At 42.2% G+C, this 25,919-nt stretch overlaps 8 protein-coding genes across 16 annotated transcripts in view; 2 read left to right on the top strand and 6 right to left on the bottom strand.

The window, feature by feature from the left end:
• Positions 1-152: 152 nt before the first annotated feature.
• Positions 153-5,797, bottom strand: LOC124350587 (chondroitin sulfate N-acetylgalactosaminyltransferase 1-like). 2 transcript variants are annotated; one of them, XM_046801360.1, is made up of 10 exons: positions 5,675-5,797; positions 5,488-5,592; positions 2,527-2,765; positions 2,068-2,184; positions 1,889-1,983; positions 1,113-1,817; positions 916-1,039; positions 707-846; positions 623-636; positions 153-551 (listed from the first exon to the last, which is right to left on the bottom strand). In XM_046801360.1, the coding sequence occupies exons 2-10, from the start codon at positions 5,544-5,546 to the stop codon at positions 251-253; spliced, it is 1,794 nt and encodes a 597-aa protein (XP_046657316.1). In that variant the 5' UTR covers positions 5,547-5,592; positions 5,675-5,797; the 3' UTR covers positions 153-250. The 2 variants fall into 2 exon arrangements, with proteins under 2 accessions (XP_046657316.1, XP_046657317.1); XM_046801361.1 differs by lacking the exons at positions 2,527-2,765; positions 5,488-5,592; positions 5,675-5,797 and adding an exon at positions 2,255-2,486.
• A 14-nt stretch (positions 5,798-5,811) lies between these two features.
• Positions 5,812-7,501, bottom strand: LOC124350692 (protein phosphatase 1K, mitochondrial-like). The gene is made up of 7 exons (XM_046801500.1): positions 6,872-7,501; positions 6,731-6,807; positions 6,553-6,636; positions 6,414-6,481; positions 6,267-6,348; positions 6,009-6,204; positions 5,812-5,922 (listed from the first exon to the last, which is right to left on the bottom strand). The coding sequence occupies exons 1-7, from the start codon at positions 7,383-7,385 to the stop codon at positions 5,849-5,851; spliced, it is 1,095 nt and encodes a 364-aa protein (XP_046657456.1). The 5' UTR covers positions 7,386-7,501; the 3' UTR covers positions 5,812-5,848.
• A 113-nt stretch (positions 7,502-7,614) lies between these two features.
• Positions 7,615-9,635, bottom strand: LOC124350686. Its single transcript, XM_046801488.1, has 5 exons — positions 9,323-9,635; positions 8,660-8,960; positions 8,311-8,563; positions 7,994-8,237; positions 7,615-7,930 (listed from the first exon to the last, which is right to left on the bottom strand). The coding sequence occupies exons 1-5, from the start codon at positions 9,624-9,626 to the stop codon at positions 7,902-7,904; spliced, it is 1,131 nt and encodes a 376-aa protein (XP_046657444.1). The 5' UTR covers positions 9,627-9,635; the 3' UTR covers positions 7,615-7,901.
• Positions 9,636-10,404: 769 nt separating this feature from the next.
• LOC124350729 lies at positions 10,405-12,598 on the top strand. Of its 5 annotated transcripts, none has more exons than XR_006921101.1 (9): positions 10,405-10,434; positions 10,525-10,835; positions 10,943-11,213; positions 11,325-11,505; positions 11,567-11,710; positions 11,790-11,897; positions 11,975-12,028; positions 12,087-12,165; positions 12,247-12,598. XR_006921101.1 is itself a non-coding variant. In XM_046801551.1 (9 exons), exons 5-9 carry the CDS (start codon positions 11,379-11,381, stop codon positions 12,510-12,512), a joined length of 855 nt encoding a protein of 284 aa, XP_046657507.1. In that variant the 5' UTR covers positions 10,405-10,434; positions 10,525-10,646; positions 10,722-10,835; positions 10,943-11,213; positions 11,325-11,378; the 3' UTR covers positions 12,513-12,598. The 5 variants fall into 5 exon arrangements, 4 of the variants coding, with proteins under 4 accessions (XP_046657507.1, XP_046657506.1, XP_046657505.1 ...); XM_046801551.1 differs by having other exon boundaries at positions 10,525-10,646; positions 10,722-10,835; positions 11,790-12,028; XM_046801550.1 differs by having other exon boundaries at positions 10,943-11,128; positions 11,790-12,028.
• Positions 12,599-13,107: 509 nt separating this feature from the next.
• Positions 13,108-25,919, top strand: part of LOC124350529 (endoribonuclease Dicer-like) — a 15,519-nt gene continuing 2,707 nt past the window's right edge. The window contains exons 1-20 of one of the 4 annotated variants that reach the window (XM_046801259.1): positions 13,108-13,280; positions 16,881-16,943; positions 17,108-17,188; positions 17,251-17,446; positions 17,508-17,577; positions 17,659-17,840; positions 17,913-18,060; positions 18,130-18,371; positions 18,447-18,573; positions 18,642-18,776; positions 18,835-18,910; positions 18,971-19,147; positions 19,210-19,294; positions 19,367-19,610; positions 19,704-20,846; positions 20,920-22,298; positions 22,358-22,578; positions 22,655-22,829; positions 22,893-22,968; positions 23,033-23,269. In XM_046801259.1, the coding sequence (XP_046657215.1) occupies positions 17,129-17,188; positions 17,251-17,446; positions 17,508-17,577; positions 17,659-17,840; positions 17,913-18,060; positions 18,130-18,371; positions 18,447-18,573; positions 18,642-18,776; positions 18,835-18,910; positions 18,971-19,147; positions 19,210-19,294; positions 19,367-19,610; positions 19,704-20,846; positions 20,920-22,298; positions 22,358-22,578; positions 22,655-22,829; positions 22,893-22,968; positions 23,033-23,201 (4,905 nt within the window). In that variant the 5' untranslated portion in view covers positions 13,108-13,280; positions 16,881-16,943; positions 17,108-17,128 and the 3' untranslated portion in view covers positions 23,202-23,269. Of the gene's footprint in view, positions 13,281-16,589; positions 16,944-17,107; positions 17,189-17,250; positions 17,447-17,507; positions 17,578-17,658; positions 17,841-17,912; positions 18,061-18,129; positions 18,372-18,446; positions 18,574-18,641; positions 18,777-18,834; positions 18,911-18,970; positions 19,148-19,209; positions 19,295-19,366; positions 19,611-19,703; positions 20,847-20,919; positions 22,299-22,357; positions 22,579-22,654; positions 22,830-22,892; positions 22,969-23,032; positions 23,270-25,919 lie in introns of those variants that run through there. The other 3 variants (XM_046801261.1, XM_046801260.1, XM_046801258.1) reach the window with 3 other exon arrangements.
• On the bottom strand, positions 13,994-16,913 carry LOC124348760 (collagen alpha-1(III) chain-like). Its single transcript, XM_046799032.1, has 8 exons — positions 16,895-16,913; positions 16,729-16,786; positions 15,826-15,919; positions 15,499-15,754; positions 15,288-15,442; positions 15,014-15,219; positions 14,581-14,835; positions 13,994-14,510 (listed from the first exon to the last, which is right to left on the bottom strand). Exons 1-6 carry the CDS (start codon positions 16,911-16,913, stop codon positions 15,187-15,189), a joined length of 615 nt encoding a protein of 204 aa, XP_046654988.1. The 3' UTR covers positions 13,994-14,510; positions 14,581-14,835; positions 15,014-15,186.
• LOC124348761 lies at positions 14,020-15,184 on the bottom strand. Its single transcript, XM_046799034.1, has 3 exons — positions 15,028-15,184; positions 14,581-14,835; positions 14,020-14,510 (listed from the first exon to the last, which is right to left on the bottom strand). Exons 1-3 carry the CDS (start codon positions 15,182-15,184, stop codon positions 14,020-14,022), a joined length of 903 nt encoding a protein of 300 aa, XP_046654990.1.
• LOC124350699 overlaps positions 23,297-25,919 on the bottom strand; it is a 4,537-nt gene continuing 1,914 nt past the window's right edge. The window contains exon 2 of the mRNA XM_046801507.1: positions 23,297-23,666. Coding sequence (XP_046657463.1) covers positions 23,600-23,666 — 67 coding nt within the window. The 3' untranslated portion in view covers positions 23,297-23,599. The remainder of the gene's footprint in view (positions 23,667-25,919) is intronic.

Raw genomic sequence — 25,919 nt, 5'->3', positions numbered from 1 at the left:
AACAAACTTGCACAGATTACAAAGCTCGTATTTCAACCGGTTCGTACGGTCCGTGTCGTGTCAGTTTACCGGTCATAAAATACTTTACTAGAATTATAAATAATAATTTTTGAAAAATAATAATTGACATGAAATTTTGACAGGTGGTAAAACAGTTTAATGAAATACGTTTAATTACGCGACTTATTATGAGTCATACCAACGAGTATACATTTAAAAAATGAGCATTATTTATGTGAATTTCTTTTTTTTAAATCTCTGGTTCGGATAGGTGATGATGTGATTGTCCGTCGACGGAAAACAAGAGTAGCGCCAACTGATCGTAAGAAGCTTCGTTCCTCCCTCGCGATTGGAGACAGGCCCGTCGCTGGACCGGCCCCAATGTGGTCGGGCACTTTTTAGGATGCCATAAATGAAAAATATTTTTATCCGGAGCACGAATCACACGCAAGGTGGATCGAATGTATTTGCGGTAAAGAAATAAATCTTCACCGCCCCACCCGGTCGTTTCGTCGCCACCGTGGAAACCTCCTAAATTCAGAAAATCTGACCTGTTTGAATCCAACCAAAAATAATTGCATATTAAATTACATTTTTAAATTTGGAATTTTATTGCTTTTACCGGAAGGTGCACACCTATAAATAAAAAATGTCAAAACTGTTAATAATGTCCCTTAATTATTATTATTATTTGAAGTTAACTGACCATGCCAAAACCAAAGTCTCTCCAAAATCCGTAATCTTTGTGCAATGCCGGAACGACTGGCGAATCCTCTCGATGGTGAGTGTATCGTCTGGTGACATTGGGATTGTATTGACTGAAAACGATCGGAAAATAGGCTTGACCTGTTTTGAAATAATAATAAAGATTTAGCGTTTTATAGTTTTGAAAAAAAGAAAATGGAGCGTTTATACGTTTGGGTTGGGCATTTCGTCGGCATCGCTCGATAAAAGCCGAATCAAATGCCACATCGACATCGCATAGGAAAACCAAGACATCCTCTTCAATCGGCGAACTTTCCCAATGTTCCACGCCAACCTTTATTTAAAAATAAAATGAAAATTCCATTAGCTTAATTGAAACAAAATTAATTTGATTAGCGCTGTACTACTTGTAATCCGCGGGCTCTGGAAAACGTCGTGTTGATGTTCAAAAGATGGAAATTGGAAAATCCATTGTTCTTCTCGAATGTCAGCATTTCTCGCTGGATTTCATCCCAGTGCTCGTCGCCGAAGAAGACGACAGTCAAGTGGACTCGGCCTTGTCCGGCCGTGAGGACATTTTTCTGGAAACGAGTCAGGAAGGACTCGAAGGCGGACAAACGGCCCGACAGTGGGACGATGATGTTGACGATGGGCAATTGCAATTGAAGTGGCTGCTGCTGCTGTTCGAGACGGACGGCCACCAATGGAGCGTGAGGCCTCAATAAAGAGACTCTAACCAAATTGGACCGCCTGATGGAATGATTGTCGGTGGGATGAGCTGTTTGCTGTTGTTGTTGCTGGAACCACAACTCGTACTGGGTCCCCTCAATCGGGTCGAGCCGATAAAGTCCTTCGACGAAATCGGAGGCAACGTAGCGACGCTTGTTGTTGTTGTTGTTGTTGGTTGCGTCGCCCTTGTTATTCAAAACCGACAGAGCCGAACTGACAGCTTCTTGTAAATCTTGTCGGCGGGACCCGATGGGTCGTTCCACCACTCTCCTGCCCATTCCGGCTTCCGTCGAGTAGAAAGCTTGAAGCGTAAACAGCGAATGCGGAATAATTTCGTATTCGTTGTGCCACTTTTTCCCTTTTTCTATCTCCGACTGCTCAATCTATCGATTATTAAAAGGGACTTCAAATTTAATGGCGAGAATTATTCAAATGTTATATGACTATAGACTACCTGCTTCTGGATGTAGCTGGATGAGCACGGGAGATTGTTATCGCCGTCACTGACGACACCGATACCCACAGCAGCCGCAGCAGCCGCAATTCCATCTGCAAATATTTTAGAAAAAAGGCACACTGTGATGACTACCGGCAGATGTTTGGAATCATCAAAATGAGCACAGAGACACACACCTTGTAGTCGAAGTCTATCTTCAAGTTGACTGATGACTTGCTTCAGCTGTTGAAGTTGTCGCTGTAATTCCTCGTGAGGCGGTGCTGCAGGCAGCTGATGGGTCCCGCACGGCTGAACTGTAAACGATCGGAGAAGATAAAAATAAAAAAAAGTTGACATCAACAAGGAAGAAGAAGAAGATCGAACCCCCATCCACTTGGAGGATATAATAGAATTGCATCTCTATTAGACGATCTGCTGCGGTGGAGGAGGAGGAGGTTCAACGAGTCTGTGCCGTTCGTGCTCGAAAGACGAGTCGAGATAAAAAGAAAACCCACGTCCAAGAGAATGTTGTACAAGTCATATAATAATAATAAAAAGAATTCCATCCAGCCATCCAGACAGGGATGAGGGAGTAACTCGAGTCGTCGGGTTCTCAAGGGTGGAAAGGGGCTCTTGAAATGAGAGATATCGCTTACCTTCGGATGCAAAAGTCAAAGCAGCAGTATTGTGAACCGAATCGGCGTTGCTGCTGCTGCTGGATAGCAACGACGTCGCAAAGAGCGTCAGCACGACCAGCGGTAAGGCCAGTAGGAATAAACGCAGCAAAACACGTCGAGCGCTACGATTCATGGCGTTCTCATCTTTGAACGGCGCGTCCGTCCACAGGCTCACGGAATTATTTCTCTTCTTCTCCTGATGTTTAAAAAGAATTCCCCTGTAAAAGACAACAACATGTCGTTATTTTATAGTAGCTGGTCGATCGACATCGCGGCTGAATAAAATTTAAGGAGGACAATCTGATGGAAAAGCCGATAAGACGCCCAGATCGTTTCCTACGACGACATTTCACGGTTGGGATTTTAAAAAATACGGATGGGAAACGGAACATTGATAACAAATCAAGGGTGGAAGTAGTAGAATAGAGTTTGACTATGTCTGTAAATATTGTCTCGATATAAACTCTGTCTACTACCAAAGTTGTGCGGAGAGTAGAGTAGAGAGTAGAGCTGATTGAATTATCAGGCGGTTGCAGCCGCCCAGCAGCTTCTTGCCCCACCAGTCTCTCGGGGCACATGTGCTGCTCTGCTGGCTGCTGGCTGGCGCTGCTGGATAGAGTAAAAACACCCATATAGACGACCAATCAGACGCACGAGTTTTTCCTAATAAGCAACAGCACAAGGGCAGCTGGGAAACTTGGTCCAAGATAAACAGACACGCAGTCAAGTCGCTCTTCTCTTCTTTATAGTGCACTGCAACCGCAATTTATATCCAAAGGGCTTTAGTCAACAGACGATTGGATGAGACAACTCTCTTGTTTAAAAAGAAAAAGGAATAAAAACGCTATACCAGGAGGATTTCTACGATAAGAAGCGTGCGATACAACTGTGCGTAGTACAACGGGACCCGAAAATGTAATCCTTCATTTTCTACGACTTCCCCGACACGAAACTTTGTCTCGTTTTCAAAAGTGAATTAGTTATAAAAGAAAAAGTACTACTATACTCGCCTTATAAGGTTTATATAAGTACGACGTGATGAATGTATAGCACCCACAAAGTCGCACTGGGGAAATACAAACGCGGGCCGGAACAATATTGCTGCCCAGGTTGTTGTCTGTCGATTGCTGGAGGGGGTCCAAACGTAGTACTAGTGCGTGTGTGTCGCGCAAGTGTCTTGCTGCACAAGACGGATGACGGATGTCTAGTAGTAGCTCCTTGTTTCTGTCCTGGTTGAACGACAGGACCGACACTACCCAAAAACAACCCAAAAACAACGACGTATACCCCAAAAAGTCGTCGTCGTCGCTCCTCCTTCCCCAGCCAAGTCCGTCCTCCTTTTCCGCTTTTGGTCCAGTCCTCCCCCCACCTTCTCCTTGCGTTCACGGCGGTATAATACTCACGCGTGCTAGTCTTTCTTCTTATTTTATTTTTTCTTATTTTTCACACAGCGCACAACGGATGAAATCAAAGACCACCCCCAGCAATCGGATACGTGTAAGTTGAAGCTCATTCCGACGTATGTACACACTGGTCCCCGTGTTTAGACGTCAAGGATATTCTTTTTCCAAGCTTTCGGGCCGGGGGGGAATCCGGTTCCTGCATGATGGGATTTTCTGCCCAGCAATAGAAATATTTTAATTGTAGGCGACCTTTCGATGACTGGGCATGGAAGCCTATACAAATCACATGCGGTCAAAAACACTAAAATGTTTCGGGTTTTTTTTTATTTGGCGCCGTGTAATTTCAAACCGCACGAATTATTTCCGATCGGCTCAGTTTCGAGTCCTGCCTTAACCACCAACTAACACGAGTCGAGCCGTTACGACTTGGACATTTGAGGCCAAAAGAGAGAAATAGTCGGCCGTTTCGGTTCGACAGGAACTCAATGCCAACAGATAAAGGTGCCGGATTGTCGCCCCTACACCAACCCAAAACAAATGGGATTTTCCCTATAAAGACGGCAGCGGTTGCGCTCGTAAAAAGTGAGACAAATCGACCCCCCAGACAAGAGCTCCGCTGTTAAACGCGTTCACGGACAGTTGGATTGATTTTCAAATGTAAATTTCTGGTGTGTCGATTATTTCAAGACAATCTACAAATCAAACGGAGCCATAGAAACGGAGGGGGGACAACCAGCTGGGTCGTCAGTGATCGATGGTTAATGGGTGGTGGTGATGCGGTTAGACGACATGGGCGACGATTCGTTGGTTACAGATTCACAAAATGTCTAGTCCTTGTGTTCCGAGTCTCTGATGCAATCAATCAACCAATCATATACAACGCGAGTACATGTACAACTCGAGGCGTGGCAACCGAGAGACCCCCCCAAAACTTTTCCATCAAAGATATTTCCTTATTTTTCATTGTGTCTGTTGTCTGCATATGCTGGCCGTCGCTATCTACATTAGAGTTAAAGTACAGCGCCGTACTCGAGCACCAGTATAACGGGAGGTGGAGCATACATATATATGTTGCCCGGCACAGACACGCACACACCCCCCACCCCCCACCCGGTTGAAAGGAAATGCGCGGCCCTCTTCCGACTTTACCATTGCTTATCCTTTGACGCTTTGTTCTGACAAACGACCCAGTCATTAGCACAATCATCTATCACGATTAGAGCAAGAGTCGTGTGACACACAGAGTTAAGACCGACGACTTCTAAGGTATAATACGGTTGAAAGCAAAGTAGATCCGCCGCTGGACGCCAAATAAAACACCGGCCCATGTTGCACACGCCATTCTATTAAGAGCCCATTTGGCTCCTGGGCTTCTAATGCTTATCCAAAGTGGAACAAGGGCAATAATTCACAAGTGCGTCGGCGTATAAGGCTGTGTGTGGGGGGAGGAGATGTACACAATACACTTTGTTATCATTCCGGGGCCTGTGTTCCTCCCTGGCTATTTTTAAAACAGTTACCAGTACTATATGCTCACCGATTGCACCCGCTGCTGTCGCACGTTCTCCAGCCACTTGAACATGTTGTTTCCATCATAAATGGTTTGGGGCAGCGGGGGGATAGGAGTAAAACAAATCAATCGCTAAATTAAATAAAATGATGAGCAAATTTTTAAAATGATTTAGTCGAGGAAGTGAGAAAATGGGAAATGATAAAATACGTACATTAGTTTCATTCATGTATGAAACATTCATGTATTCACATTTCACGACGATGGGGTTTACTGTTTCAAATCAACAGGGTCACAAGGGTCGTAGAGGCGTGCTGCTTCCAACGGTATTGATTGGAGGCTTATTTTTGTAATAAAAACACGAGTTTTATATTGGGCGGATTGAGTGTTAACTGAAGCGGCTGCTGACCGTCATGCTGCGGCCAAAACTGTAGAAAATGGAAGCTGATGTCGTGTTATTGCCTAAAAGTCATTTTTGAAATGAAAAGAAACAGACGAACGAGTTAGAGCAATTTGAATATTAGAGAAGCAAATCTGATTTGAGTTACCCCAGGAGCCCAAGGGCACAACGATTGCGGTCGCATTGTCTTCAGATGAGTAATGTAAGGCTGCATCAGTTAGGCAGTGGGCGGCATCGTTTGGATCTTCAGTTCGCTGGATGACGTCACAAATTTCCTGATCCGACATCACGCAATTGATTCCGTCGGTAGTCAGCACTAGAAATGCATCTCTCCCGTGCTTTATCTTGAATAACATAAGAGGGATAAATATTATAGAGCAAAGGAATGTTATATCAATAAGAATACCTTAATCTTTCTCACATCAGGGACGGCAGTCACGCCAAATGGTTTCAGCTCTAGATCTCCCAGGCTTCTCGTCATCGCTAATCTAATAAAAACACGAATAGAAAGCTATTTTACTTGGTTCAATTCGGAAAACTTGAGTTAACTGACCTTCCGTTGACCATTCCTCGGCCAACATCATCAACCACAACCTTTCCTTGAGATTGTTCAATTCGAGTCTAAATTGAAAGAAACGTGACATCCAAATTAGTTAATAACATTGAACAAATTTGAGTTCAATTTTCCATACCTTTTCGGTAAGAAGGGATGGACAATGATCCGTTGTGAGACGGCGGGCCTTCCCTCCTCGACATAGCATAGCACGGCTATCTCCCTGTAAAAACAATTAAAATTACAATAGGGGAAGATGCAAGTTTAATTTTGCTCAATGTAATGAAGAATAAATGATGTATGCCTATACTTCTTACAACATGGCCAAGATAAAGATCCATGTTCTTGTGAAGGAGTGCTACTGTAGCTGTTGTCCCTGGAACATTACTGGTGGCTACGAATACAAAATAAAGAGTTCAATAGTAGCTTAACAAATACTTGGTGAATACAAACTTTACCTTTGCCATGAAAAGCCCACCAACGAGAAAATGAGTTATTCAACTCGATGAAAGCAGCATCAATTGCATGTTCAATATCATTGACACTTAATCTGTCCAACCAAAAGGTTAAATGATTCTCCATGTGACTGTAGCAGTAGTCTGCACACTCTGATCCGCCATGCCCGTCAAAGACAGAAAAGTAGAGGAGATTTGGTCTGAGCTCTTTTGCAACAAAGCGGTCCTCGTTGTAAGGCCTCCTGCCTTGAATGGAGTGTGTTCCAACCGATGAGATGAGAATTTGAGGTATGGGTTTCCCATAGTTGATGCTAGACTCGAGTTCAAGAGGCAACTCTGTCCGGCTGTCCCACGTTCCTAAAATATCGACGTTGACCGTCTTGGAAGAACCATATTTGTGCTTGGTGGTAGTGGCAGAACGAGTGCTGAATCCCTTGGAGGACTGCAAGAACAACAGACGCAATTTGTTGCAATTTGCAATGCTTTTTGATAAAAGAAAAGGTGATCTAAAATTCATATCTCTTTGAGCGTCAAATGATGAATGAAAATGTACAGAATTCTAGCAGCAGAGATTTACACAAGAATTCCTCTTTTACGTTTTAATATCCCGTTTACGCTGGTATCCTAATTTACACTCACTTGATCTTATCTTATCTCTGGTCTGTAAATGGAAAGCAAAAATGTGAAAAAAACAAAATAAAGAAACGCCATCTAGAGATGGAAATGTTGACTACAAGTTTGGGCGGTTTTAAAGTTTGAATGAGATTCTTCCAGTCGCTCGACCAACAGCAAGGCCAGCAAGCAACTGAAGCACCTTTCGTTGTGTATTTTTCTTACGAGAATACCAAGAAAAAGTGATGCGTTACATGAGAAATAGTTATGAAAAAAATCCTGAATGAGATCAGTTAAGTAAACTTGGAGAAGATAAAACTGAAGAAAAACGGGATCTCTGGATTGGTTCTCCGACATTAAGAACATGAATTCTGAAAATCATTTTTGGAGGGCTTTGCCTGGTACTTCCACGTTGCGAAGCTCAATTCGAATCTGGGCTGTTTTTGGCACCTATTTCAAAATAAATGTTTTAAACAATTCAAACGTTAAATAACGAATTGTAGTTCAACTTACGGTATCCAGCAGCAGACAGGAATCCATCCACTGCGGAATTGTGACTATCCGGAATGCCAGAAGATTCTGGCGAATTAAGTTCTTTGAGTTTCTCCATCATTTTGTCTCCAGAAAAGATGGTAAAGTTGGGAACGACATCGTAAAAGGAATCATTCGAAGCAGCATCCATTTCAAGTCCATGAGACATGTAAATCACGTCAGCAGGTTTAATTCCGCCCATCTCCAAATTTCTCAGATTAGCAGCCTATAAACGATTATTAACATTTAGGATTAAGATGATGAATTTTAATTGTTTATATCATCATAAGAATGCCTACATAATTCGACATGCTGCCATTTAGATCCAGAGGGCAATTAACCATGTACCCTACTTTCGCGTTGCCGACGAAATGATACATGAAAAGATGTTCGACATGGCTCGCTGGGAAATCGACAAAGTCATCGGCTGAACTGTCGTCTGAGGCCGTGTCACTTTCAAGAATCGAGATCGGTTCATCAGCGGCGCATTCCTGAATAAGATGGATTTCGTATTGCAGACCGCTCAAGTCGTAGAGAAATTTTCTGATGGCCCTGAGATAACAATTAATTATGATTGGTTTATTAAAATAATGTATTAACTATTAAACTATAATAATGTATTTATTATTAAATAATGTGAGAACTTACGGGCCATTTTCCAAAAAAGAATTCCGCAATTTATCAAAATAATCGCTTGGAATGTTTCTGCCATTAGGGGATCTAGTTATCAGTACAACTAGAAACAAGTTGGCGGTCGAGAAAATGGGGTGGAGGCGAGGCATTTTCCAGTTCCCACGAACAACCTTTGGATTCAAGAACTTGCGGAAGCCAAAGTCATCATCATCGTCATCATCATCGTCATCATCCACTTTTTGTTCTCCATCAACTGGGTAGAGAGAGCGCGTTAGACTTTCTGGGAGTCTTGAGATTGGTTCAGATGATCCTGTCACTTAATTTTTAAAATAGACAAATAGAAACCAAAAAATTATTAGGTTTATCACACATAATATCTGTTGCATACAAATTTCTTAATTAACAGATTTTTTTTAATTCGTTAAGGACAATAACATTATACACGCCGATAAAGAAGTTACTAGAATTAAAATCAAAGAAAATCAAATGCCTTCAGCTAAACGTGTAAAAATTGTGGTGTTGGTGGGAGGCATTAAATCGCGAAAAACCCATTTCCATGGAAAGTTCTAAAACGTGTGTCGATAACTCCCAATCATGCCTTCCCATGCATTCCAAATGTGAAACATTCTTCATGTAAATGATTGCGTACAAACTACTAATATCGAAAAAATAACTTACTGGCACGGTGGAAGGCTATCATCATTTCGTCGGGGGTCTTACAGCCGGCCTCCTCTAATGCGGCATTCAAATGATCGGTTCCGGTCCAATGACTTGGGCTAGGCTTCATTTTCTTTTTCATTCTCTTTAACAAGAATTCTTTAGTAATTTTACTCATGTTGGACACCCAGAATTGCCAACTTGACTTGTATGAAGCAGGACTAAAATAATTTCGCGACTGCTCTATCTCGTGACGAAAAGCACTTTGACCGAAATCTCCCCGGGTAGGCGGGTTGGGAGGGTAGTACCAATAGTCCAATACCATGCTCTCACAACTCTGCCTGAGGCTAACACGTGGTTCATTTTCTTGACCATTGGCGCCGAAATCATGCTGGCGGGAAAATCTTAACAACATAATAACTCTGGTGTGCTTGACATAATCTATTAATTTTAAGCGAATTACAAGAAGCAATAGTTAATAAATAATAAAACATACATGTGACGATTAAGTGCCATTTATATCAGAATTCAGAAGCACTTTTAATAAATTCAATCGATTTTCCCTCCTCCCTCCCGCCACCAAACTTTCTGACTCCTCCCTCAAACTCTCAAAGGATTATTTTCAATAAATTCTGCCTTTTCTCTCTTTTAATCTTGTATGTAAAGTAAAGCAGGTTTTTATTGTAAGGTCACTTGGTGATTTGATATAAAAAGTAAAAAGATAGCAAGGTATTTTTTTTTCATAGAGGCGGGGACCTGGAAAGTGTAGCTGTTTTTGTTTTTTGGCGGGATTATCTAGACTGTTCAGCATGTTGCTATGCACAGGTTCACGATGTAAAACTTGCAGATGGACTCAGTCGAATAAATAATACAATTAGATTTTCTTTCAGCCCTTAAATTTGTACCGAAAAAAACATGCTAATTAACTCAAATGTATTATATTTAGAGAAAATATAATTTATTTCACTGAATGTTACCCCCATTTCCGGCCATTGCTAAAGTAAAACAAATGAATAATCGTTTATCACTTGTTTTCTTTTGTTTTCTTCGTTGACAGAAAATCACAGAAGCAGTTGATGGCTCATGCCAGACGGTCGTTTTATTGTTTTATGTTTTGCGTGCTTCTACGAAAGGTATCATTAATTGTTTAGAAAAATGCCTGTCACGCCATGTATGGTCGGCATGAAATATTTCGTCGTCTCACAACTTGTCAAATTTTGTAGACGGTGAGACGACGGCACCGCCTCATTTGTCGAGTCAAAACCTCGGTCAAAACATTCAAAGTGTCGATCGTAATTCACCTCGGGTGCCATCGTTTCTGTTCGCCCGCCAACAAGGTACCCAGGTGAGTAGCTGATCTTGTCCCAGTGCGATGGAACATATTCCCGACTCTGACGGCATGCGCCATTTGGTGTGACAGAGTCGGGAGTGTTGAGATCGTGGATTTTAATTTCCCCATCCATGGATCCGCTGATGATGGAATCACCTGGAACATCGCAGTAGTCCTTCGTCTCCCCAGTAACATTCTAAACAGGTTCGTTAGTTGATTTCAATTTGTGTTAGAAGAACCAAACGCAAGGTCAATCTAAAGTAATTTGCTTCTTCTTTTGTGTTTTTATGTTGGGGTCTGATGTGATGCAGGTTGATTCCATGTCGTTCAGAAACGAATATGCAGTTGGCTCAGCATCTTTTGTCGCCCATGTCACATCGTGCCGGATGTCATTACTACTCTGAGCAACAGGACAGCCCCGGCCTGACAAAGCACGCCAATTCTCAAGTTTGGCAATAAAGTTGTGAAAGCAAAACCTATGGCCTCTTCTGCTTGTGGTACGACTCCTATTTAAATCCAAATTTAAAATCCCCACTTCACCCCATCGAGTGATGCCAGTCCTGCAACCTTTTAGAGAACATGGTAAATTTGTCTGTTGAATACTGTTGTTACCTTTTTCTTTTAATTGGGTTTTATTTTTAAGTTAATTTAATTTATTACCTTTTAAATTTATTGGATGTTGCATTCAAACAGGTAACCAGAGCATTCACTGGGCTCCATCAGACGATTTCCTGGTGGCCTTAAGAGATGGAGTTTTATTGGAACTTTTATTATCGAGTCAACGAGGGCTACAAGAAAATTGAGATTTGGAACAACGACTTCGACATGGGAGACCCCGGAGACCCATTCCGTCATGTTATCTGGAATAGCACAGGTAAATTTGTTTTTATCCAAGTTTCTCATAATTTCTAATGCAAATTTTTTCGATGTTCCAGGTGATTCCATCATCAGAGGATCTATGGGTGGTGAAATGCAAAACCACGATCTTAACACTCCCGACTCTTTCACATCAAATGGCGCATGTCGTCAGAGTCGGGAATATATTTCATCGCAATGGGACAAGATCATCTACTTACCTGGTAACTTATTTCTTTTTTTTTTTTTTAAGGGCTAATCTTCGAGAAATTTTTTTAAAATTCTGATTCTCTCCTTTTTTAGTGCCTCCTCAACTGAAGGGGTCGGGGTTTACGACCTCCGCCAAACGGGTGGGTCCACTAAACCCATTTTATCATTGCATCAGAATCTCGCCGCTTATAGCCTCTCCTGGTCAACCAACGGGCTTTTACTGGCTGTCGGCTGCGAGTCTGCAACTTACTTGTGGGATGTCTGCCATCCATCCAAAGCAATTACCGGCAATTAATATTTTCAGAAACCCCGGAGACGAAAATCCCGTCAGAGTAACTATATATATTTGTAATCAATATTTGAAGTGTTTGTTAATATTGTATATTGTAGGTCATGAATTGGTGTCCCTGGAAACTCCATGTTCTCTTTACCAGCACAAGTTATCCAGAGTCGAGCATCCGCCTTCACAGTATGGTTATTTAATTGTGCAGCTTTTTTTATTTCTTTTATTTGATTGTTGGGTCAACTGACGCTTGAAATTATTTAACAGATGCAACGACGGGTGGGTTGATTGACGACTTTGAATGCGCATCAGAAGTGTCGGGGATCCAATTCAACGTCGAGCTGGACCAAGTTGCCACTTCACATAATGATTTTTTAAGAGTAGATGCTACGAGACATGTGGGGGACTTTCTAAAGCAATCAAATTTAAAAGCCAAGACACTGATTAACTTTTTTCTTTTCGTCGTAGTCAATTTTATGCATTCAACCTTATCCGCTAGTCCTACATATTCAATTTCTTCAACAATATTTTAATGAATTTTAATCATTTTATTATGTAATTTTTTTAATATATTGTTTTGTAAATAAAAAAAACAGCTGCGGTAGTTATTTAAACAAAATGTATGTTTTATCAAAATTTACTAGGGAAGAAGAGTCGAGGTAATAGAAATGATGTGAATATGAGGAGCGACCCGTTCCGGAAGCCCGATGCGTTAGGGTAGATATGTGGTAGACATCCCTTCTTAATCGACGATGCGAAAATTTACGCTGGAAGACCGATAAATGTCATGAAATTCGCCAAGCACTTACTCGGCGAAATTCATGATGAGTATATGGCAACGGATATTAGCAACCAACATTTTGATTTGCTCCTCCGAAAAAGTGTGCGGAATATGATTTGCATATTACGAACTCGTAGGCGTCTTTAGCATCTGCTTTCTTTTTCCATGGATTAGTAGGACGTCTACTGCCTAGTATTTATTTACTTATCTTCCATTAGATGGCAGCCAATTCCCAATATTTTCCTATTTAAATAAGGGGATGGGGGTGATGATTCTGAACTGCAATGAGTACAATCCTTTCTGTAGAGTGTAGTTGGTGTTTTGTGTTTAGTTTGTTATTTAATAAGCAGTGCAGTCAAGCATATGCATGCAGTGAACAAAAGAAGTTTAATTAACTGGCACGGACACTTGATTCATATTCGTGACCGTATTTAACTAACTTAACTGTGCTTGATGGTTGTTGAGAAACTCTGGAATGAATGATGGCTCTTGACTAAATTGGATTCTTTGAACAAATATTGTTAGTAAGAATGGAATCGCCATCGGCCAATTTCGTGGTGGCCTTAGAAGTTAGAAGATGCCGTTTACGTATGTCCAATCAACAAAACTAACGCAACTGAAATTTGCAACAACGACGTCGATATGGGAGGTCCATTCCGTCATGTTATCAGGAATAGCACAGGTAAATTTTTTGCTTTTATCTAAGTTTCGCACAATTACTAGGCCTAATGCAAAATTTGTCGACGTTCTAGGTGATTCGATCATCTGCGGATCACTGGGCGGTGAAATTCAAATCCGCGATCTCAACACTCCCGACTCTCAAATCATGTTTGCAGCCTTCCGAATTCGATCGATCGCACTGGAACAAGATCAACTACTCACCTGGTAACTTTTTTTTTCTTTTTTTAATTCAAGTGGGTCGTAAAATTATTTTCGAAGACAAAGGGGTAAGCTCCGAGATTTTCGAGTCAGGTGTGCAATTCTAACCGAGCAATCTGAATAAGGCGCTAGTTTTTTAACTGGACTTTTCACTCGTTTATACAAGATATCAATCGTGACAAATAAAGTTCACAAAAGTTGACACAGTCAAATTACCGCACCACAATGGGCTTTCTGAACGTTTACCATTTGTTATCTAAGTCAGATAATGGGGAATCCCAAATGTGTTATGCATTCTACTCTATGTATTACTATTACATTTAAACAACCCAAATTAATTGTTTGCTATTAAAAGTTTTCTTCGACTATACGCAGAAAATTTAAAGTGACGCAACAATTTCCTCTTCCAGTAACCATCCAGTGAAATGAGTGGATTTGGAAGCGTCGTCCATCAGACACACTTCACTTGATATGTCATCAGCCTCAGATATTTGCATCCAGACTTGGTCTCCAATGTTCAATTGCAGCGACGAGTGGAGAACCAACGGGGAATATTGACCATTAACGGTGTTGGATTCATCAACCTGCGCCCTTCCAATTCGATTGCCATTTAAATATAGCAAGATGTCTAAATACAATCGGGTTGCAGAAGATTGCGGAAAATGTGCCAGTGCAGTAAATGCGAAGTAATAAGTTCCCTTGACAGGAGCCGTGAATTTTCCAGTCGCTAAATTCATGGCATTTCCGACGTTGAGTCTTTCTACCTCGAACGGAATGGGAGTATTAGGTGTACAGAAGGAAGCCTCCTTTTGGACATAGAAATGTGCTGGGAATGATTTAATGTTAGAATATCCTATCCATTTTTGAAAACCTGCAGAAGATAGATTGGTAATAAAATTAACTCTGTTTTTTAAATTAAAAAATAGCATTGAACACAGCACCTTCTTCCTCAACGAGTTTATTAAAATCGCAATAAACGGTTTCTATCATTGCAGCCCCCTTGATGGAATACAACCCGCTCAGGTAGTAGCCAAGAAGCCACAAATCTTTACATGACGTCGGAATTCCCATAACGGCAGCCACACTCCCTGAGCATTCCAAGTTGCCAAGCGTATGGACACCGAATGAAGTTTCCAGTTGAGTCCGACCAAAGTTCAAACGAGTGATGGGAAGAAGTTCCTTATTGGTAATGACACCTAAACAAATATGGCAAATGAAAGAATCAATCGTTTTCGTACAACGACATAAGTAGCTATAATAAGAGAAACGTGGAATATCTATGACGCATTATTGCTGAAAAATTATTGCTCGTGGAGACTAGTCTTTAAATTTAACTAACAAAAAGTAAACAAATAAACAGGACAATTGTCTAACCATCATCAACTAACTGCGCTGAAGCGATCGCATCGCAGTTGCATTTGGCGTAGGCGTCGATGCAATTTCCGCTGATTCCGCACTGACAAGTGTGAATTCCAGCGTCGTTATTTCCGGCCCAGAAATATTGCGCATTTCCATCCCTGTCGTTCCACCAGCCATAGGCGACATTATTAAGCTCGAGTGGAGCGTAAAAAACAATCGTACTGTGATAATAATGGCAAATTAATTAATTAAATTTCATCTATTTTATAAATAAAAAACCCAAACCAACTTTGATGGACTGTTGACATCTCGCCGATAAATCTGCTAAAGCTTTCATTTGTCCATAGGTCGCGTTATATTTGATGACTCTTGAATAGCATCCAGGATCAGCGCAATGTCCGACATCCATAGGCGATTCGCTGTCGTGCAGAATGACAGTCGATCCTAATTTTGAATATAGCGAAATTTTCTTTTCATTTCTAAATTCAGTAATGTTATACCTGTTGTCATATTGCAGTAGACGGTGATAGGACTGTCTCCTCCGTCGCCGTCCGGATCGATCCAATGTATTCCGGATGACAGAACGGGGTTAGTTGAACGAAGTTCTAGACATGTTCTGGGGGTACTGCTCTTTCCAGGTTTTCCAGCAGTTGGCGACGGGCGGTTATTTTGCAGTGAAGTTTCGAAATATTCTTGCTGATTGAGTTTGGCCTTTAGTTGATTCACGTCTGATTGCAACGTTTCTTTTATTTCATTCTGAAAAAAAAAATCAAATTATTGATTCAGAAACGTGGAAGCTATCAGATTTTGAGAGAAATTAAATTTACATTTTCTTTAAGTTGAACTTCCAATCCAATAACTTTGTCCTCAAGTTGAATAACTTTTGACTCCAATTTTTCAACAACTCCTTTTAATGTTAACCTAACATTCAAGCAATGAAACAAGGTTATAACATGTTCAGATCAAAAATAGTTTAAAAGAACAGAGAAATTACATAATTTTTCATTAGCTGCTGTAGAAATTGTTCCTCTGGAGAAGAGACAGCGCAATTCGAGAGTATCGCCAAATAGCCCATAAACAATAAAACGTGAACGTGAGGACTAAATGCCATTTTCTTTTTCAAAATGCACTTTTAATAAATTCAATATTTCTCGGATTGCGTCTGTCTTTTTACCATGCGATATCGCGGTATTTATAGTAGGATGTGAATGTAGTAAATAGGTCTCATATCGGTTGGTGATTTACTGATTTGACGATACTATTTTGTATTGGTTTTGGCTGGATTATTACGTATTGGGTAGGAAATGGGTACGGATTGTGGATAGAGTGTGGCCTGTGTGGGCACCGGGTTGTAGGTTGGCTGCAATATCTAGGACGATCTAGAAGGAAAAACCCAAACTGTAAGATGTTTGAAATTATAATGTGTTTCTATTAGTTTTCCTTCTTTAAAAAACATGCCAAAAGTCAGTCGAGTGAAGAGTCTGACCAGTATTTATCTATTTATCTTCCGCTAGATGGCAGCCAATTCCCAATATTTTCCTTTTTAAAATAAGGGGATGGGGTGATTCTGAGCAATCCTTTCTGTAGTTTTTGTTCTTTTCTGTGGTATTAGTTTGTTAGCACTTAGCCACTTAGCAGTGCAGTCAAGCATATATGCAGTCAACTAAAGAAGTACCTTTAATTAACTGGCACGGACACTTGATTCATATTCGTGACCGAATTTAACTAACTTAACTGTGCTTGATGGTTGTTGAGAAACTCTGAAATGAATGATGGCCCTTGACTGAACTGGATTTTTTTGAACAAATATTGATAGTACAAATAGAATGTAAAGACATTTGAAAATTTCAATTCTGATATTTTTCTCAACTTGTTCACTTAGGAGATTTGTGTTACTATCAGGTGTCAAAGGCATGGTATTACAAGTTCTTATACTACAGTAAAGGTAATAAGCATCGATCTCATTTCTTTTGTTTCAATATTCTTAGTTTGAGATCATTTTCATTATGATAACTACTTGTAGCTTATTACCCTTCTTGTGTTGTTACCTTTACATTATAACATGTTAAGGGAATTCATGGGCTAATAAAAAATTTTATTTCTTTGCAGAAAATCCGAGAAAATCCAATCATGGAATCTCCAAGCAAATCATGTAATGTTGATACTGAGTTCACTCCAAGGGATTATCAGGTAATGATGTTACAATATGTTTATTTGGAGCATACCAAAATAGCTTGTATAAAATTTCACAGATTGAACTGTTCCAAGCAGCGTTGGATGAAAACATAATTGTTTACCTACCAACTGGTTCAGGAAAGACATTCATTGCAGCCCTTCTGATCAAAGAAAAATCTCATGAAGTCACAAAGCCGTTGGATTCAGGAGGGAAAAGGACAGTTTTCCTTGTACCCACCGTTGTGTTGGCTATTCAACAGGCCGCCTACTTGCGTACGTCCTAGTATAGATATTGATTGTTCGTATCCTCTTACTGTACGGATTTTCCATTTAGGACGCCACACCTATTTGAAAGTTAAAGAGTTCTACGGGAGTATGGGAGTTGACATCTGGGAAAAAGACAGGTACGTTTAGTTAACGAACTTTTTAAGCACAATCGTTTGAGTTTTTAAATTGATTCGTTTGATTTATTTTTGTTGTTCAAGGTGGAACATTGAATTTGATTCCAACCATGTCCTGGTGATGACTGCTCAAATATTTGTGGACATCTTGAACCATGCCTTTTTCTCACCTCACCAGCTCAATTTACTGGTCTTCGACGAGTGTCATGCTGCTGTTAAGGATGCACCGATGAAGCAAGTTCTTTCAAAACTGAAAAGCTGTGAAGGTAAGAATATCTCGAATTAAATTTGAGCTATACACAATCGATCTAATGAACTATGTTTGTTTTCGTCGATAGTTTCCCAACGTCCCAAAATTCTGGGATTGACTGCAGCTCTGTTTAGGATGAGATGCAAACCGGAGAAGGTGCCTGATCTAATCCAGCAACTCTCCGAAACAATGGGATGCGTCGTCAGGATTCCCTCTGACGTAGAAACTGTCGCCCGGTATTTTAACATTTACAACAAAAAATCCGTGATATTCTCATTCTGACATCCCTTTTTATTATTTTTAAGCTCTTCCACCAAACCGTGCGAAACCATCTTACAGTATGAAGACAAAAATTCCAATCCGAATCCAGATGCGGAAGAATTAAGTCGGATTATTTTTGTAATGGTGTCTTCCCTTATGCAGCAACTTGAACAACAGTACGGCGAAGGCAATTCTAAAGATGGACCCGATGTTAACAAGCAGCCTGACAAAATCGATGTGTTGTTTGATGCACTGAACGACATAGACTATCTTCTGAGCACAATAGGTGGGCCAACCTTTTTCTTGAGCGTTTACATTTTCTGTCTATTCATCAGTTTAATTGATTTTGGGGTTTTTTTAGGACCGTACGGGGCTTTTCATTGTGCCCATGTCTACATTCGCATTTTGGAGCGTACCAAGAGTCGAGCCAAGACCGCCCAATTTCTGACAGACCTAATCAGAGTTTCTGCTCTCTGCCAGGAAGTTCGGTAGCTGTTAATATAATATGGTTTTTGGCTTAGAAGCAAGTTTGTAATTGACCGAATTTTATCATTAGGGAAGTTTGCACTCCTTATTTCGCCAAGTATTCACCGGTGGACCGACTTTTGCTCTTTGTTCAGCCGAGAGTGATTCGTTTATTAGAAATATTACGAAATTTTAGTCCTAATCAAAGCTCAGATGAATTAAAAAAGTAAGTTATTATCTATATGAATATCATGATCTGAAATTAATTTTGCGAATATTTGTAGTGCAACCTTCAAGATGTGTGCCATCGTTTTCGTCGAGCGACGTTCTATGGCTAATGTACTTTATCACTTCCTAAAGGTTTTATTTTTTATTATTATTGAATTGTTTGTCTTGAATCTAATTTCCAATTTGATTTAGGATATCGCGAAACATGACACAACGTTAGAATTTTTGAAGCCATTGTTTACGATGGGCAAGGCAGCAGGTCGAAACTCATCCCTGAAAGAAACTCAAATTCTCAACATGAAACAAAACGAGATTATGCATTATTTTCGTGAAGGTCTCTGCAACTTGCTAGTGGCCACTTCTGTCCTGGTAAATTTTTACAAATTTATTTTGTATTGGATTTATAAAATGTGTTACGAATTATTTTGCAGGAAGAAGGCATTGATATTCCTGATTGCAATTTAATCATTAGATTTGATAGAATCAAAACTTACTGTGATTATGTTCAGACCAAAGGTACATTTAATTTTTGTTTTATGAGGCAAAGTCCATATGTTTACTTTTAGATTTTGTGCCATAACATTTCAGGTCGGGCTAGATCGAAGAAAGCCTTCTATTGCATATTAGTGAGTCGTGGTGAGACGGAAAGCTGCCTGGCGGATTTGGCCCAATTCCACAGCATTGAGCAGCAGCTTTTGTCCACTGGAAACTTTGAAGACGAACGAGATAATGCCATAGACAACTTGTTTAGTCAAATCATCCCACCGTATGTTCCATTTGGAGAGGATGGGCCTCGAATTACCTTACCAAGCAGCATATCACTCATCAACAGGTATAGTCTCGTATAAAATTCCACTTTTATCTTTCGTTAGATTTTTGCACCTGCTCATAAAAGAGAAATAACGTGATGATTTGTCTGTCTTAGGTACTGTGGTCAACTCTCTTCCGATCCGGATGTTAGTTTGGCTCCACAACTGACTACCAAGAAAGTTGCAGAAAGCGACGTTGATCCCATCCAGCTACAGAAAATCAAGGACATATTAAAGAAATTACCGACTGATGCTTCCAAATATTCATCGATCAACAATTTATTTCAATGCCATCTCTTTCTTCCGTTGAACTCTCCCTTGAGAGATGAGGTCATTGGAGATGTTATGCCCACAAAACGTCTAGCCAAACGAGCAGTTGCTTTAAAAGCATCCATCAAGCTCCACGAAATGAAAGAGCTCGACGACAATCACCTTTTCCCAGTGCCACGACTAAATGTGATCGACGACGAGTCGTCAACTGAAGATGAAGAAAATTCTGCAGCTCCTCAGCTCAATAAGGAAAACATCGCAGTATACAACCGACGTCTGCCTGGCTGTTTTTCCAATTGCCGCCCTCTTCCTGGACAGCCGTGCTTCGTCTATGCGATTGACTTTACGTTGATGAAGCCTTGCCTAGACATCACGAAACTGTATTTCCCATTCGCCGTCGACACGAAACTGGCCATTTTGACGTCCAAAGTCATCCCTGCCATTTGCCCATTTCCTGTGGTAACCCGAGCCGGTGAATTTCAAGTCAACTTGTGCGGAGCTGATTCAGTTATCCTTGACCAGAGTCAGCTGGGAAAACTGGAAAGATTTCATCAATTCGTTTTCCAGGATGTTCTCTTTTTGTGGAAGCGACAGCTCGTTTTTGACGTGCTGGCCTCTGACTTGCAGTACCTGGTGGTCCCTCTGCAAACGGCAAACGACAAGATCGACTTTGCCCTCGTTGAAAATATGATCAACGCACCAGCAATTAATTGGGAGAAACCGCCCTACACTGGAGATAATTTTATCTTTGATTCAAGCCGGCTCATCGATTCGGTTATCGTCCCGTCTTATAAACCGCTGGGCACTCTGAACTCTTTTTACGTGGACCGTGTTTCAGATTTGACACCCCTCACTCCATTTCCCAACAAAGAGTTTGAAACGTACGCATCTTATTTCCAGCTCAAGTACAAACTCACGTTGACTAATCTGCAGCAGCAGCTTCTTCAAGTCAGTCGTGAAATATCTGGCAAAAATTTCCTCGTCAACAGGTACTAATAAATATTATCGTGGCCAGTTTATGGTGTTTGGTTAACTAAAATAAAACATTTGAATTTTCAACAGAGCTGCTTCGACAAGAGAAGAAACGCCAATGCATCTAGTGGCCGAGTTGTGTCATGTTCATCCGCTGGCCGGATCCATTTGGAAACAGGTAGTCTGGCTCCCTTGCATTCTCCACCGTCTTGATCGCATGTTGGTGGCTGAAGAACTCCGTGTCCTTGTCTACAAGGAAGCCAACATTGGAATTGAATTCTTACCCGGATCCGTCAACGTTTCTTCCGTTTGGTGCCCTTTGCGACTTCGACCCCAAAAGTCTCGTGCCGAAAGCCGCTGTGTTGCAGACCCCACACTTTTGGCCAGCACTTTGAAACCTTCCGCCTTCATGGATTACTTGGATCTCGACGTCAATATGATGTGGAGTTTTGAGTATGATGAATCGGAAAAAGATCTCAGTCCAAACCAGTCTTCCATCGAACAAACCCCGGCCGAAACATTCATCGCTACATCCTCACCGAAGAAACCAAGTGAGTTGAGTTTGCCCAATCCTGGCAGCTATTCTGCATTCCGTGAATTTCCAGATTCCATTGACGAGCAAAGGAACAAATGGACTGATCTGGCTAATGGGAATCCGTCGGATGACCTACCAACTTGTCCACCGGAAACTTTTAATCTGAAATTCGATTCCGGGAACTCCGGAATGCTCTCCAAATTTGGCCCTTCGCCCGGAATGATATTAGAAGCCCTCACTCTTGCCAAGACGCACGAAGGATTCGACATGGAACGTTCGGAAACGATTGGCGACTCCATTTTAAAGTTGGTCATATCCATTTATGTGTACGGAGAAACGGGTAGTGACCGCTGCGACGAAGGCAGGCTCAGCCTCATGCGGATGCGCCAGATCAACAACAAACATCTCTTCAAGTTGGGCGCCAAAAAGGACATTGGGGAATTCACCGTCGCTCAAAGATTCGAACTAATGGCGAATTTCCTCCCTCCTGGATTCAAAACGCCGACGGATCCTGACACTGACATCAATGCTCATGTCCAGCAATATGTCCTGATGAAGAATGTGGCAGATTGCATGGAGGCTTTGATTGGTGTTTATCTGACCACAACTGGAATCAAGGGCGCCATCAAACTCATGGACTGGATGGGATTGAAAACTCTTCCTCGACTCGAGATCGCCACCTTCAACGAAATGAATGGATTCCCGATACTCCCGTCAACGTTTGGATCATCCACTTTAAACGATACTCAACTCAAAGATCAAGAAGAGGCTCTATCGCAGCTCTTTGCCGGATTAGAATCATTTGAAAAGCGACTCCGCTATACTTTCAAGAACAAAGCTTTGTTGATTGAAGCTTTAACTCACGCCTCCTACATTCCCAACCGGATCACCAATTGTTACCAGAGGCTGGAATTCCTCGGTGATGCTGTGCTAGGTACTCGAATTGTTACACTTTTCACAAGGGAAAATCATTTTAATCATTTTGATTCGCAGATTATCTCGTTACGCGGTATTACTATGACAATCCTTGTCAATACACCCCGGCCATTCTAACGGATCTCCGTTCGGCCATGGTAAACAACGAGACCTTTGCTGTCATGGCGGTCAAGAACCGTTTTCACCTCTACTTGAAGCATCTTTCCTTGTCTTTAAACGTGATTCTGGATCGATTCGTTCGATCACAAGAAGAAAACGGACATCTGCTGATGCATAATGTAAGTACGGCGGAGCTTTTGGTTTAAAATTCAATTATATTATTATCGACTTGTCTTAACTTGAATTGGTTGTTAGTATTTTGTTCTTGAAGAAACCGGTGAGCCTCACCAATCCCTGGCCAGCAATATTGACGTTCCTAAAGTGTTGGGCGACATTTTCGAGTCGGTGGCAGGTGCCATATTTGTCGATTCCGGCATGTCGCTCGATGCGGTGTGGAAATCTTACCTGCCCTTTTTACACGACGCATTGGGTAAGGTGTAACTGTTTGATATTTTTCTGAATAGCCTAATGATTTCTATTTAATTGCCTTTAGAAAAATTCAATGAGAAGATTCCCATTTCTGCCCTGCGAGTACTTCATGAGCGCTACCCTAACGCCCTCAAATTCAGGTAACTTTACTTGATACTTAAATTAGAGGAAAATCGAGCATAAGGAAATTCATTTTGTTCGCAGGAAATCGGAAAGTCTTGCCGATGGGAGATTGTGCGTGGCGATAGAAATCCAAGGGACGCGTGTGTTTAAGGGCGCTGGCGGTAATTCGAAAACAGCTAAAAGCGCTGCTGCCAAATACGCACTGAGCGTTCTCAACAAACAGGACGACAATCAAGTTGAAGAATGCTGAAGCTTGTGTATGTGATTTGTTTATCTTCCAGTCAAGAAGCTACTTCTACTTATTTGTGAGTTTAATTGCTACAATTGCTCGAGGGATCGCTCAGCGATCCCGCGGAGCAATTTGAATTATGATAAAAAACGAAGAGAGACTTTAACAGTGTTGACACTTTTATTCACTAGCTTTTCTAAGATAATTTGCGACATCGTCGCCTCCCTAAACCTCAGAATTTTTTCAAGCTGCTGAGTGCGGGTCAAAAAACAAACTAGAGGGGATAACGGGGACATCTGACCATACATAAAGGAAACAAATGAAAACAGACAAAACTGAACAAACAAAAAATTTCTTGAATATTTCCATGGCCAGTAACCGGTTGGGTAGAAGGGTTGCGCGATTCTGTTGCTGCTTCTTTATTTTTTGGCTGCTTCCTTCCCGGCACCTGCCGGCCCATAACCGCCGCTCTTTCCTCCTCTGCTCCTGTTTTGACATCAAGCAAACAAGACTTTAACATCTGGGTGGGATAGGGTGGGAAGAGACTGTTAAAGTCTCTCTTCGTTTTTTATCATAATTCAAATTGCTCCGCGGGATCGCTGAGCGATCCCTCGAGCAATTGTAGCAATTATGAGACAAAAACTCCCGCTCGACTTTAACAGTGAATTTAAAGCGATGGAGTTTGCGACAAAACAGCTTCTGTCAAAGCGATGGTATGGGGCACTTCTCGTCTATAAAAACGCGTAAATGTTGATTCCGCGGCCCAATTGCCTGATCTCAGAACCGAGTCTATCGGGATACCCTGAGCCACGGCACGCGACGCGGCCGCTCCTCTGGTTGAGTGGGCGGAAAAAATGGCCTCCACACCTGCCTCCTTCAGTACTAACTTAATCCACCTGCTCACCGTGCTGGCGGATACGTTTTTAAAAGGGGAAATTAGGCCAATGAGCAGACGCTCGTTGTTACTTTCAGTACGGCAGACGTCCGTCAGGGCTCTGTACGTGCCTAAGCAGTGGACCGGGCAAACCAGTGGGTCGTTCAGCTTTTTTATTTTTACGGACTGTAAAGCTCCACTGCGCTGGGATTTTCTCGGGCGTCCTAGAGTGAAGGTGGCGCCATCTTCTGTAAATTGAACAGAGTCCAAAGAGATTGAGCTCAACTCGGACGTCCTTAGAAGGGTCGCCAGCGCCAATAACATGGCTAGTTTTCGCGTCAGCCTCGATAGGTCTAAACTCTCGTTAGGACCCCATGATGCGATCAGATCGACCACCTTGCTTACGTCCCATGTTCGGTCATATCTGGGCCGGGGAGGATTGCGGTTGAAAGCCCCTTTCAGCAACTGCTTGACGGAAGGTAATTGGCCGACAGGAATGGTACCCGATTGCTCCAGAGTGGACGACAGCATTGAACGATGCAAATTCAGAAGGCTGTAGGAGTAACCAGCAGCATGCAGTTCCGTCAGGTACTCTAAAACGGGATTTAAATCAGCCGACACGGAATCCAAACCGCGCTCGAGGCACCAACTGTGCCAATGGTTCCAGGCGGACTGATAAGCAGATCTTGTGGTCCGGCGCGATCCTTCCAACAGTAAGTTGACCACCGAATCCGAAAGGCCTTGGCCTGTGAAACGTCTCCGCAGAGTCTCCATGCGACTAACCATAACGGCAGGGGGTGAGGTTCTCCGATAGGTGACGTCAGCAACTCGACGTCCGGCTTCATGACTAGCGCCACGTCCGTCACTAGCTCCAAAACGAGTGGGAACCACGCTGCGCTGGGCCAATATGGGGTCACCAATACTAATGATGCTCGCTCCCTCCTGATTTTCGCGAGGCTCCTGGAGACCAGACCGAAGGGAGGGAAGGCGTAGGCGCTTAATTCTTTCCAGCTCACGGTGAAAGCGTCGGTCCCCATTGCTCCTGGTTGTGGCCGCCAGGAATAAAACCGTTCCAGCTGTCGGTTCCAAGCCGTCGCGAAAAGGTCCACTTCGCAATCCCATTGCGTTTTCAGCTTCCGGAAGGTTGCTCGGCTCAATAGCCAATCGCTGCAGTCTGGTTTCGCCCGCGATTCTCTGTCTGCAATCGTGTTAAGATGCCCGGGTAAATACACCGCTTGAATTGAAATGCGCCGTTTTTCGCACCAAGACGAAATTTCTCCGGCCACTCGCGTAAGCGAAAAGGAACGCGTGCCTCCTCCTTTATTTACGTAGCACACCGCCGTGCTATTGTCCATCTGTAACGAAACAAAAATGTCGGACGCCTTCGCTGTGAAGGATTGGAGGGCGAAAAAGGCGGCCAAGAGCTCAAGCTCGTTTATGTGACAGGCGGCTTCTGTTGGGGTCCAAGGGCCCCTCGTTGTCACGCCGTTGCAGGAGGCTCCCCATCCGCTCAAAGAAGCATCAGAAAAAATTATTAAATCCGGTTCGCCGGGAAACAAAACCTTTCCTTCCGTTAGGTCCATGTTACTCACCCACCAATTCAGGTCGGCCTTTGCCTCGTCGGATAGGGAGATGAAACCATCGAAATTCCCGTCATTTTTTCTCAGCGCGCGGATGAGTTCGGCTTGCACTTTTCTATAGTGAGACTGGGCGAAAGGGACGGCCGGAATGGCCCAGGCGAAATTCCCCATAACTTTGGCTAAATCTCGCAGCTTAATCCCGTTTCTCTCCAGCGCCTGAACGCATAACTTCCGCGTCTTCATTCTTTTTTCTTCCGGCAAAATGAAGGAGAGGGACTGGGCATC

The sequence above is a fragment of the Daphnia pulicaria genome, chromosome 7 (assembly GCF_021234035.1).
Source record: "Daphnia pulicaria isolate SC F1-1A chromosome 7, SC_F0-13Bv2, whole genome shotgun sequence".
NCBI classification, from domain to species: domain Eukaryota; kingdom Metazoa; phylum Arthropoda; class Branchiopoda; order Diplostraca; family Daphniidae; genus Daphnia; species Daphnia pulicaria.
Note: the sequence above shows the minus strand (reverse complement) of the source record. Positions and strands in the feature narration are given on the sequence as shown.